The following is a 12688-nucleotide window of genomic DNA, read 5'->3' as shown; positions in this document are numbered from 1 at the left end:
GCCACTGATTTATATAACAGTTTTATAATATTTTCAGTATTATTTTTTATCCCATTCTTTATGCATTCTAAGATCGTGTTCGCTTTTTTGACCATTATTGTGCACTGAGTAGAGGTTTTCACTTTGGTCTTTGTCTGGAGTCGTTACAGTTAATTTAGATCCCAGCAGTAATAATTATCCCACCCGTGTGAATTACCTTCCATGCATCAACTAAGATTTCCACCTGCTATTGTGATGCCTATTCACCTATCTTTATCAGGTCCCTGTGGTGTCTTCTCCAGTATAGACTAACCTAAATTTGTGTAATCTATAACTATTGCTATCTCAACGTTCCATCCCTTTTCAATATTAGTAATAAATATATTGTTTATGGTATAAATCAGCATAGTTCCACTGCAGTGAATGGATTTACACTAATGATTTAAACCAGCTGAGAATCTGGCCCTTTGCTTTCAGTTTCTTAACCAGTTTATGATCTATGAAAAAACTTTACCTTTCCCCCCTGAATAGCTTCTTGTGAGGGACTTTAACAAAAGCTTTGTGAAAGTCCAAATAAATTATATTCACTGGTTCTCCTTTATCTCTTCTATCAATCTATAATAGATTTAGCAGTAATGGGAGTTACCTGTGGAAGTTCCCAGGTGTAGAAGTGAGATTAATAGAATCCCAGGAAAGCTGACTTCTTGAACGTGTGAAATTCATTACAGCATGTTGATGAGTTTTGCCTCCCAAGTATCGCAGGATTTACCTCTATTGGATAAACCAAAGAACTACAGAGCCACTGGTATCTTTCTTTCTCTCTTCTCACCACGAGGTTCATGGACCAGATGCCTTCTAGATCCAAGTAGAGAGAGGACACTCCCTTTTGCACACAAATGTTTTCCCCATGCTGTGCATTTTACCTTCTCTGTTTCCCTAAGTGAAGGGTTCTTGGGAGTTCATCTGCACAATAGTTATTCCCTGGGAAGAACTGGAGTTTAACGAGCAGGCCTAGTTTCACTGGTCCCACATTGGTTTTCAGAGCCTGTGTGACAAAGGGCACAGGGACAATGGATGCTCCATCTGATGAGGGGTTTATGCATACCTTACAGTGGCCACAAGTTTGGGAATGGGCAGTAAGACCCTTTATATCTGAGGCCTCCTCCTGGCTTCTCCAGCTCAGTGGCTGTTTTCCTTTGGACTATGCTTCTTCTGGGGCCTTGCTCCCCACAAGCAATGCGGTGCTACTCCTCTAAGTTTGTGAGTTCAGCCAGCAATTATAACAGCTGGTTCTTCAGCATCCACTGTGTACACCACTGGGTTTGATTCATCAAGAAGTCTGTCTGTAGAAATGTTAAAGCCCTTGAATCACTACTGTCTTAAAGCAGCAAAGGAGAGGATAAGGAGAAAGATGAGGTGGATATGTTCTCCCAGCCACATAGGGAAACTGTCTCAGAGGGAAAGGGAAATGGGGAGAAGGAAGGTAAGCTATGTGTGTCCCACTGGCCAAAGAAAAAGTAGTGGGACCTCCCTCACATCTCACTTTGCATCGACTGGACACCCTTGCAGGCCTATGCTGTCTTAACATGGAGAACGTTCTGAAGCTCCATGAGCTGATGATAATAGCTCAAGGTGTAAATAAGATTATCCTGCAATCATTGAGTAGGCATCCACATTTCATGTCATCATCCCATGTTGGGCATTTTGAACCTGGGTGGAAGCAGTCACAACAGGTGGCAAAATATGTTTCCAACTCATTAGACTACCCAAGGAAATGAAGGATGAATTGCAAGATTGGGAGTGGTTCTGAAGGAGATGAATGATCTTTCCTGGCAGTCAGAATGGATCCTAGCAACAGACCTCCAAGTCTATTCAGATGTGATGGTGGGATTTTGGATTGGGAGTATATTTCCAAGGACAGTGGTGTGCAGAGTAATGGCCACTGCATGGGATGCTTTGGGATTGCTATAGGATATCATCCATTAAGGATTTTTTTCTAGTCCTAATGAAGTTATGATGTAGAGGAAGAAATGTTTAGACAAGCAGTTCCTATTCTGGCCTGACAGTCAATCAGTGGTCCATATTAACAGCCTGGGCAGAAAATCTCCTAAAATTATGCAGTTTGTGTGCTATGATGTCTAACTCTAAACATTTACCTTAGAGTCAGTCGCATCCCAGGAATAGATATCAGATTGCTAATGCTCTGTCTCATTTCCAGGTGGAGAGCGTCTGAGCATCTAGATGAAATCTAGCCATGATGGCCCCATTCCTGGCTCCTAACTGCTTTGGGTTTGGCAGAAAGATTGATAACCCCTAAGATCTTGAGAGAGGCCCTAGGACAACATCAGATTTTCAGGATTCTTAGCCTTCGTGGATAAAGCAGGGTGAAACCACATTACTACGTGGCTCATACCCAAGTTCTCAGTTGCATTAGTCCAGAAGGGCATGTCTAAACCACACTGGGATTTCATCTTATGCCAGCATAGCTGGTTTTTCTAACTCATACAGGTGATCTTGGGTGTGCAGGTTCCTGGAGGGCTTGGCTTGATCATAACCCCAACAGGATCTCTATCACGCAGTCACTATTCAGGTCCTATCTGCTCCAGTGGTATGGAAACGGATCTTTCTGGGAGTGTTTTTGGCAGCTTTTTCCTGTGCCACCTGTGTTGGAGAGATTGTAGTGGTGTCAGACCTAGAGGTGTTAGAGAGGGCATTGGCAGGGGGTGCTTCACGCTACAGCAGACAGGGACTGTGTTTCACCCATGCTTTTCTAAGATGGTTAAAGTGGGCTAGAGATCCATGATGGTTGTCTGGAAATGCAAGTTTGCCCATTCCAGGCTCTGCTGGCATATCACTTATCTCATCCTGCAGTACCAGGCCCCTCTCTGTCTCCTCTGGGACAACAGTTTTGTGCCTAGATACCAGTCTGCCCATATCTAATGTACTGGTTATTGCAGAAAATACTTTGGATCAGTGGGACTTTGACTCTGTGCTCTCGGAGGCCCAGAGTCAGTTTCTCACACATCCTGATAATTAACTTGGGAGAGAATGATGTGGTTTGGGGGACAGGGGATAATCAACTCGTGAAAAGGGAGTTTTGACGGTATGCTCAGAAGTTTTCTCAGTCCCAATAAATAAGGTCAGAAAACCTTCTGAGGGGCAAACCATGAGCCAGAAAAGGGGCAAACAAAGGTAGCAAAATTTAGTAAGGAAGTGGGGAGAGGTGTCAGTCATCAGGCATATAGGAACATAATGTATAGGTTCCTGAATTTAATTTAGGAGAACGGAATGCATGCATGCAGTGCAGTTCTAGGCATTTTTTTATTGCTCATCGAAAAATGAATGGATCTACTCTTCATCAGAGGGAGCATCCTAGTGAGCTTCTGGATCAGGAGTTAAATGAAGTACAGGTGCATTAGCAGGGCCCAAACTCATCCCAGTCCCAGCCACAGAACTGGGAGTTGGTGAGCAAAATCAGTACAACCAGTGAGAGCTGGGATGGGGGAAGCTATGGATTTAATTCGGAGCACAGATTGAAGTACCCTTCATTATAGCTCAGATGTTTAACTCAAAAAAAAGGCCAAGTCTGGTGCCAAATCTCACTGGCTGGGAGGTGACTAAAAAGGCCTTAAGGCACTGAATAAGTTAGCTGCTGGATACTTTTGCAGGAAAAGGAGGGTTACATCTCTTCTATAATACATTTTGTTGTATTAATGTATATATTATTTTTGTTTCTATACTTTATTCTGTTACATGTCTTTCCCATTTTTCCAATGTTTGCTTTTATTTTGTTATGCCTGTAAAGAAATAGAGTTCAAATTTATATATGTTTACATGTGTGTTCACATCCTCCTCTACAAATATCAGCATAAACACACATACACTATGTGTGTGTGCATGCACATATGTATTTTATTAAATATAATATTTAGTTTACAGTGTATTTTGGGAAGAATGTATATGATCACTTCAAAGCATGTTTTTTTGACTTCTAGTAAACATATAGTGAAAGAATAATAGCCTAGTGTGAAGTGTTAGCTGCACTGTTTCGTTATCTACAAATTCTGATTGATTATTGTAAAATTGCTAGGAGGCACAATAAGAGAAAGAACAACATTCTGGCAAAATGGAAGGTATCTAAGGCCACGTCTACACTACCCGCCGGATTGGGGGGTAGTGATCGATCTATCCGGGTTCGATTTATCGCGTCTAGTGTAGACGCGATAAATCGATCCCCGATTGCTCTGCCGTCAACTCCGGAACTCCACCAGGTCGAGAGGTGGAAGCGGAGTCGACGGGGAGCGGCAGCTGTCGATCCCACACCACAAGGACTCAAAGTAAGTGATTCTAAGTTGATCTAAGATATGTCGACTTCAGTTATGCTATTCTTGTAGCTGAAGTTGCGTATCTTAGATCGATCCCCCCCTTAGTGTAGACCAGGCCTTTGATACTACACAGGCACTGAAATTAAAACAAACATGTTTGCAAGCACAGGTTCCTTTTTTAGACTAAAACATTATCACTCTGAATATAATCTTCCTTTTGTAAAGTAATAGAAGGAGAATGAGTTTCAGCGTAGCAGCCATGTTAGTCTGTATTCGCAAAAAGAACAGGAGTACTTGTGGTGGAAACTGGAAGAAAGATGTTTCTAAATATTTTAGAGAAAAAGAGATCCACTGTATATTTTAAAATAACAGATTTATTAATTAACCTGCTACTCTGGTTTATTCTTAATTAAGCAATACAGAAGCAAGAAGAGGGGGTAAATCTGTGTTTAAATATTTTGGTGAGAGGTGCTTTATAAAATTAGATAGAAAAATCTCAAAAAACAGAAACTGCAGAAACCCATATCTTTGGCACTGAAATGAAAGTTAATGCCCCATAATGCAGGAATCTATTACAATTTGTCCATCCACCAAACATCTGATATATCAGCTAGTTCACTGGGTAGTCAGGATGGTTAAGTGTTCCTGTCAATCCTTAAACTACTAATAACAGCAACACTTCTGAAACAGATATAGCAGGAGATATAACAGTGTTTGCCAACCTGCAATATCTGACAGCTTTAAGAATTCACTTCTAGAAATAGTGCTTTCAGGAGAGCTGGAGTGATATCTCTCAAAATGGCACCACTTACATATTTGGAGAAAAATCAATCTTGCACACTTCTGAACTATTCCGTGTTTGGAGGTATCCACACTCTTCTGAGCTGGTTTGATGTATCTCAAAGTGAGATATCAATGCAAGTATATGAAGAAACTATGCCATTCTGAAGAAAGGCATAGCAAAAGTTCAGCATTAGATGAAATAACATGAGAAAAATCAAAAGTAAAGTATGGAAAGATGATATGTTGATTAGAAGGGGGAAAAAACAACTTTTGAAGATGATGTTATTGTATGAAGAAGGACAATATGATGCTAGTGATAAAAACTCAAGGAAAATTAAAGCTTTAAAATGGTTGTCCATGAGACAAGCAATAAAACAAGCAAGGAAATTCTGAGCTATATTTGAAAGAGTAGCTTTAATCAACCTCAACCATAGCTACTGTGCGGACAGCAAATATAAACAGAAATACAACAAATAATATTTTATCATTTTACAGAAATTATCTAGAAGCCCTGTCTCCACACAACAATCTAGGTAAGATTTTTAATGAAAAGGAAAGTGTCCTCATTTTAGCACTCACCATTGTTGGTACTGCAGCACATAAGAGGTGACTCTCAGAATATCTTACATTCCACTAGGAAAATTGGCCATTATCTTTTGCACAAAAGTCTAGGTATGTTCTAAATTTATGGAAAGTTAAAAAAAAATGTAACTGAAGTCTTGGGCATGGTCTGAATGTATTGCTTCAGCATGGTCATTTCCTTATTTTTAAATGGGATCATTAGAGTATTCTGTATATTAACGTGCCAGTACTACAGCTCTTATATTGCATGGTTTCGTTTCTGTAAAATGGAGCTATCAGTATGTTAATGTTTGTTTCTTTCCTTAGGGTTTGGGATATTGCTCTAAAGTCAGACTTTTTCCATACCAGTGGATAGCTACTTTAGAGCTTCAAAAGATTGCAACCAGTGTAAAGGAAAATAATGCCATATTTCAGGCCTCATCTACACAAGCATCCCTTTCCCCTGCCCTCTCCAAAAGCCCTGTTTCCCCTTCTCATTAAATTAAAGTCCCACTCCATTTCCCTTTATTCCAGCCTCCACTGACCCCCCAACCCTATTAAAGCTAAAAGGCTTTGGGGGAAATCATGTGCATGACATGCTTTTCTCTATAATATAGCATCGCTATTCTGAAGTTTGCATGTCATATGTTCCATTGTGCTTCTTTATGGAAGTGTTTTGCGTTTCAGATGTAAAACTAGCCTTGTGTGCTGTCAAATGCGACTAATCTCTCATTTTAAATTGAATACCAAGAATTGCTAGTTTGTTGAACATATTGGCACACAGCCCTTGGGCATTCATGGTTATCTGGACCCACCTTTTGTATAGATTTTCTACACCATTTTTGTTTTAAATATGAGCATTTTCCCAGATTTGATCCACAAGAGACTGTTCACCTGTGCAATTTTCTATTCCTGAGGCATAAAACTGAGAGGATCCTCTCAAATGCAAAGGAAAAGAAGTTGATTCAAGTATAACAAATTCATTCTTAGCACAAGGAATGCAATTGATATACTCTGTAATTAAAATATAAATCCATGAAGAAGGGGACAGTCTTTTTTTCTTTATTTTAAAAGATAAAAAATTCTACCATTTATTTGTATCTAAAAAGATTAACTAGTAAATATGCTCACCAGACTAGCTTTCATTTTCATCTCTGGCTTGCTGCCTTTGATTTACTAATACAAACATTCACAAAAATTGTCAACAAATAATGTGCAGATTTGCAAATTACCACTAATGGCTCAACAGTTATTTTAAATAAGAAACATGTTGTATATCTGAAGAACTGATGCCTTTAAAAACAAATAATATTAATGGCAAACATTCTTCTTCAAGGCACAGGATTTGAATACTAAATTCAGGCCAGATCCTGGAAACCCTTTCTTCTTGTGAGTGGCTCCATTTATGTCAATGGGGCCACTCATGTGAGTAAAGCTTTTGTAGGATCAAATCCATATATTGTATTTAACTAAATGCACTTTAAATTGATTGCGTATGCAGCTAAGAACTGATGTATGTGTATGCAGCTAAGAACTGATGTATTTTCTTCTCTTTCTAGATCTGTTGTAATACTTCTGTTGATTTCGTAAGTTTCAAAGCACTATAAAAGCCCGATGTTATTAAAAGACCACAGACAACATTTTCTTCAATACAAATTTTCCCATAAGTCATTTTTGGGGGGCTTATCATGTTGCTTTTGTCAAAGCCTTTTCTATGTCTAAGTACAATGATCCAATAAAGAATATAACAAATTTAAAAAGGAACTTGGCTATTTTGTGCCTTGACATCTACATTTCTCCATTCTCACTTATGTTTTTAAATTTGACAAAAGATAGGAAATGCCATCATCACAAACTGCAAGATGTTCATGACTCTTTGACTACCCAATTAACTACTAGAGCATCTTGAAGGAATCGATATTTTATGAGTACAGAAGCAAAGCAAAGCACATTTCCAAATACTTCCCCACCCCCTTTTCAACAAATGTTTGTTTACTTTCTTACCTGCTGGGTAACGTTCTATAACTGGCCAGCTGTCCACCTGTAATGTGGCATTGCCGCCACTTCTTGTAAAACGTACTACATGGTATTTTCCATCATTAATTATTGCGTTGATCTCTTCGATAGAGATGTCATCAGTTCCAACATTAAACTTAACTCCAATTTTTCCCTGGTGCTGTTTAAAAAAAAAAAGGAAGAGGAGGAGGGAAAAGAAGAAGTACTGATTAAGAGTTGTTTTAGTGAGAATTAGAGATTGTGTTGTACTGGGAAAGATTCCTAACAACAGCTTCTCTCCTTAGATTTAACTTCTGAAGGCTTGCATATGGTAGTAACAAACTCCTGACAGTTCATTGAGTCTGGGACATCTCTTTCAGGGATAATTGATATTCCACATCAGTTACTTTCACCAACTGAGTTTGCTCCTTTTCCCAAAGGGTCTCACCAAGAAAAAAATTAAAAAGCTCAAGTAAATTTCTTCCCTACGGTCCCCTATCTTCTTCATGAATACCAAATAGCTTTCTTTATTTAACAGGGTTTAAAAATAGAAAAGTCAGCACTAGCTCCTCTTTCATCAGCAAGAAGAATAAGGATTTCTTTCAGCTTGAAAAACTGGGACCCATTTTCACAATCCCTTTCTCACAAACCTATCCTATAGTCACAAAAACAGTCCTGAGGAAGTCAATAGGATTAGTCTAATGAGCATGGATGACTGTTGTGAGTAAGGGTTTTCAGAATTAGACCCATAGAGGGATGGAGTTTATTTGTAATGCAAGAGAAGTGTCTGTCACTTTAAATACACATAGGCTCAGATTCTGCAATCAGATCCACACAAATGCAGAATCAGGGCCACAGTTATTTCAGTGATAGTTGAGGGAACTCCACATTTCACAGGAATAAATCTAATACCTTGCATTTCCTTTCACAGGCAAAAACCTTGGGGGGAGGGAACTTTCAGAAGAATTGTCAGGAAAATCTAGAAATATTTAAAATTTCTTAGCCTCATCTTCTGGGTTAGAAATATTCTAAGCTCATATTGTTTTTATAAATTCTGCAAAACAAAAACTGGTGATGATATCACTAGACATATGCTACTGATTTACTCATGTACAGGATTATACCTTCTTTGAGATGGGTAAATGGTTCAATACTATAATATATTCTAATAATTAAGAAGACATCTGTAATGGGGTATTTATAGCTTAATGAAGTACTTCAGTGTGCTCATTAAAAACAATGACTAAAGAAGTTATAGGTTTTTTTCTATAAAAGTCAGGAGATATACTTCATTTGTGAATAATGACTGTTATTAAACTGAGGTGAAAAGGAAATATTGCACAGTGTAGTATCAGAGACATATGTAGAGTTAATAATAATTCTGTAAATGGTTTCATAGCCTATGAAAATAACTTTTTTATCTCAAAAGTTATTTTTAATTTGTTTATTAGATTTACTCCAAGAAACTCACTTCACAGCCCATATCTCTAACTCCTTCTGCCTCTTGAGCTTTCCAAAAAGAGGCTTTGTCCTTCCAATGCAGCTTTGATCTCTGCCCTCTCTATCCATTACTCCCCCAGACCCACAGGCTGCAGAAGTGATGTCAGATAACTCCTCTGACCCTCATCTTTTGAAGTCCAGTCCTTTCTGGCTCCACTCCTTCCCCAACTGCTCCTGTCCCTCTGCCTGGCTCTTTCTTGCTCTCCTATCAGTTTTCTACTCTCAACTAAGTAACTTCAATTTTCCATGTTTCTGCCCCAGTCTCCTCCCACAGATTAATTATCTCAGCTCCTCCAGCTGCACTGCTGATGCCTTTAGAGAATGCCCCATAATTCCTCAATGACTTCCTCTAGGTTATGTTTCTATTCTCTCGTCTCTCAGCTCTGCTCTCTTCTTTTCAAAGCAACTTTAAGTTGAAGGGGCCCTTCTCCAAACTTACTCCTTTTAGTCTGCTGCCTCACTGATCAGTCTCTCCTCCTCCACCTGCTCTAGCCTTGACTGTACTCCTCTTGTTCTTTTCTTATCCTGCTGACCATTCCTTCAGTGTTTCTTTGGAGGCTTACCTTCCTACTCCTCCCCTTTCCACTCCCTTTTGGTGTCCCTCAGGCTTCGGTCTTGTGCCCAAATTTATCTTTTCTCCCTTGTGACAGTTACAGAGAACTAGTCATCTTACAGTCATGCAGGAGACTACCAAATCCAAAAAACAACTGTCATGCCACCATATATCCAAGTGCCAGAGCTGAAGTGACTGAGAAAACGTGTAAGATTTCCACCATTTCCTACCATTAAAGCAGTAATTTGTGTGCTCCATGTGTCTTATTCATCCACTTATCCTGCTACTGATATTCAACAGAAATATAATATTGCCATAATTCTGTAGCAATCACCACTTTCACTAGGTGTATGTCTACACTATGAAATAAGGTTGAATTTATAGAAGTAGTTTTTTTAGAAATTGTTTTTATATATTTGAGTGTGTGTGTCCCCACAGAAAATGCTCTAAGTGCATTAAGTGCATTAACTCGGCGGAGTGCTTCCACAGTACTGAGGCAAGTGTTGACTTCCGGAGTGTTGCACTGTGGGTAGCTATCCCACAGTTCCCGCAGTCTCCGGAAATGAGATTCAAAAGTTCGCGGTACTTTTCCTGTCTACCTGGCCAGTGCAACTGAGTTGAGACTGCTGTCCAGAGCGATCACAATGGAGCACTCTGGGATAGCTCCCGGAGGCCAACACCGTCGAATTGTGTCCACAGTACCCCAAATTTGACCCGGCAAGGCCGATTTCAGCGCTAATCCACTTGTCAGGGCTGGAGTAAGGAAATCAATTTTAGGAGCCCTATAAGTCGAAAAAAAGGGCTTCATCGTGTGGACGGGTGCAGGTTTACATCGATTTAACGCTGCTAAATTTGACCTAAAGTCCTAGTGTAGACCAGGGCTAGGTGACGAAATACAGAACTTTTTAATGCATATGACTACATGGTATATGTATTTTTTTCAAAGAGGTTTTTTGAGAAATCAAAGGCTTTGAGGTTCATGAAGCAGACTCCATTTTTACGGTGAATCATAATTACAATACTCATATACCCTATTTCATCTATTTGCTTTCTCTATACTTTCTCTATATTTATAAACAGAAATGACAAACAAATTACCTTTAAGTGGGACAAGTATAAGCATGGAGCATTTAGCATGTGCAGTGCCTTTTCCAAACTAAGTTACTGGTTACTGTGATGTCATTTTAAATAGGTCACAGAACAATTTCCATATATTAACACACCAAACAATTTTTTTATAAACTCAAAAGACAGAACCTTTGGCCATATACATATCTATATATGAAAAAAATGTGTTTGCCCATTTTACATCCATATGAATGTTGATAGTATACACAGTATGTCAGCTGAGTACACAATATCTATCAATAGAACATTCATCTCAAACTTCATGATCAGGCATATGGTTTATTGTTGATTAGAACCCATATAGCTTTCAATTTATGCTGTCATCAAGACAAAGTCTTCCCACCTCTAATATAGTAACATGGTACAGAAAGGCATTAAAAACTTGATATCAAAGGGAACTATTTCATGGACTTTGAAGCTCTATTATTAGCGGAAGTTATGAGACTAAAACACAATGTAACTCTCTGGAAATGTGGGGGAAATGTTTAGAGCTGGTTGGGAATTTGTTGACTAATTGTTTTTTCTTCCAAAAAAGCTGATTCCTCAAAACTGAAATGGTTCACTAAACAAGGCTGGAGTGTTCAATGAACTTCCCAACTCAAAAAAGTCAAAAGAGAAAATTTCAGAATTGTCAGAACATTTGTTTGGACGACTTTGAAGCATAATATTCCATTTTTCCAGTTTGAAATGAACTTTCATTTGGAATTTCAAGCTAATTAGACTGAAAGGTTAAAAAAGAAAACATTTAAACCAGAACTATTTTTTTCAAAATTATAAAATGAAATGTTTTGACTTGAAATGAAAAAAAAAAATCAGTTTCTTGGTTTGTGAACATTTTAGAAATTTTGACTTTTTATCCCAATGCAAGACAGGAAAAAATACTGAACTCAAAAATATTCACAGGATGAGAAAAACATTTCCTACGCCACTCTAGTAATGGTATGGTTTTGCTGCCTAGTATTTCCTTATTGTTATACCTAGATTTAAAATGGAATTTTAATCATTATGTCACACACGTTGTCCTGGGAATTAAATAGATTCTTTCTTCTATGTTTTTATTATTTATTATTTGTACCACTATAGCACCTAGGAATCCTAACCATGGACCAGGACCTCACAGTGCTTGGTGCTGTACAAACACAGAACAAAACCACAATCCCTGCCCCAAGCTAACCACTGGTCTACACTAGATAGTTAGGTCAGTTTAACTGTGTCAGTGAATGGTTTGAAAAACTACCTACACCAAAAGCAGAACCCCTCCCAGCTGCTTAGGTAGCATCAACACTGAAGCTCTACAGCTGTGCTGCTGTTACTTTCTTTACTATGAATCCGCAATGGTGTAAAACAGATATGAAAATGGAGGCAGGGTGAGAATTCCTTTTCAGATACAATGGTGATGAGCACTGTAGGATTGCCTTTCAATTATTAAGTATGTGAGTAAATCAACATTCATGTTGAATGATTATCCTTTGTACTGGTATTGCCAGAGAGCAATGAGGACTAATTAAAGGATGAAGCTCACCTATACAGGAACAGGCAGGGCTAGTATAAAGCCAAATAGCTGAGACTGGGGGAGGGGCTGCAATGCTGAGGTCTGCAGTCACTCTCTCTGAGGCTAGAGAGAAAAGGGAGTTTGAGGAAAGACCTGGAGGAGGGTGGAGAAGAAGCCTGAGAGAGGCAATGTAGGAAGCAGTCCAGGAAACAGCAGCAAGGTGTGGGACAGTGTGGACCTTAATCACTGGTTGCAGGGTCCCTGGGCTGGAACTTGGAGAAAAGGGAGGCCCTGGTTCCCCTACCAGCCGCTCAGGAAGTGGCACGATTGATGGGGAGTGAATGGGAAGACTGCCGGGGACAACTGCTACAG

At 39.1% G+C, this 12688-nt stretch overlaps 1 protein-coding gene across 36 annotated transcripts in view; it reads right to left on the bottom strand.

The window, feature by feature from the left end:
* Positions 1–12688, bottom strand: part of NRXN1 (neurexin 1) — a 1247341-nt gene that overhangs the window by 185982 nt on the left and 1048671 nt on the right. For all 36 annotated transcript variants that reach the window (XM_075127156.1, XM_075127160.1, XM_075127172.1 and 33 more), the window contains one exon: positions 7653–7824. In XM_075127156.1, coding sequence (XP_074983257.1) covers positions 7653–7824 — 172 coding nt within the window. The remainder of the gene's footprint in view (positions 1–7652; positions 7825–12688) is intronic.

Source organism: Caretta caretta, chromosome 3 (assembly GCF_965140235.1).
Source record: "Caretta caretta isolate rCarCar2 chromosome 3, rCarCar1.hap1, whole genome shotgun sequence".
Taxonomy (NCBI): domain Eukaryota; kingdom Metazoa; phylum Chordata; order Testudines; family Cheloniidae; genus Caretta; species Caretta caretta.
The sequence above is the reverse complement of the archived record's forward strand: the minus strand, read 5'-3'. Positions and strand labels throughout refer to the sequence as shown.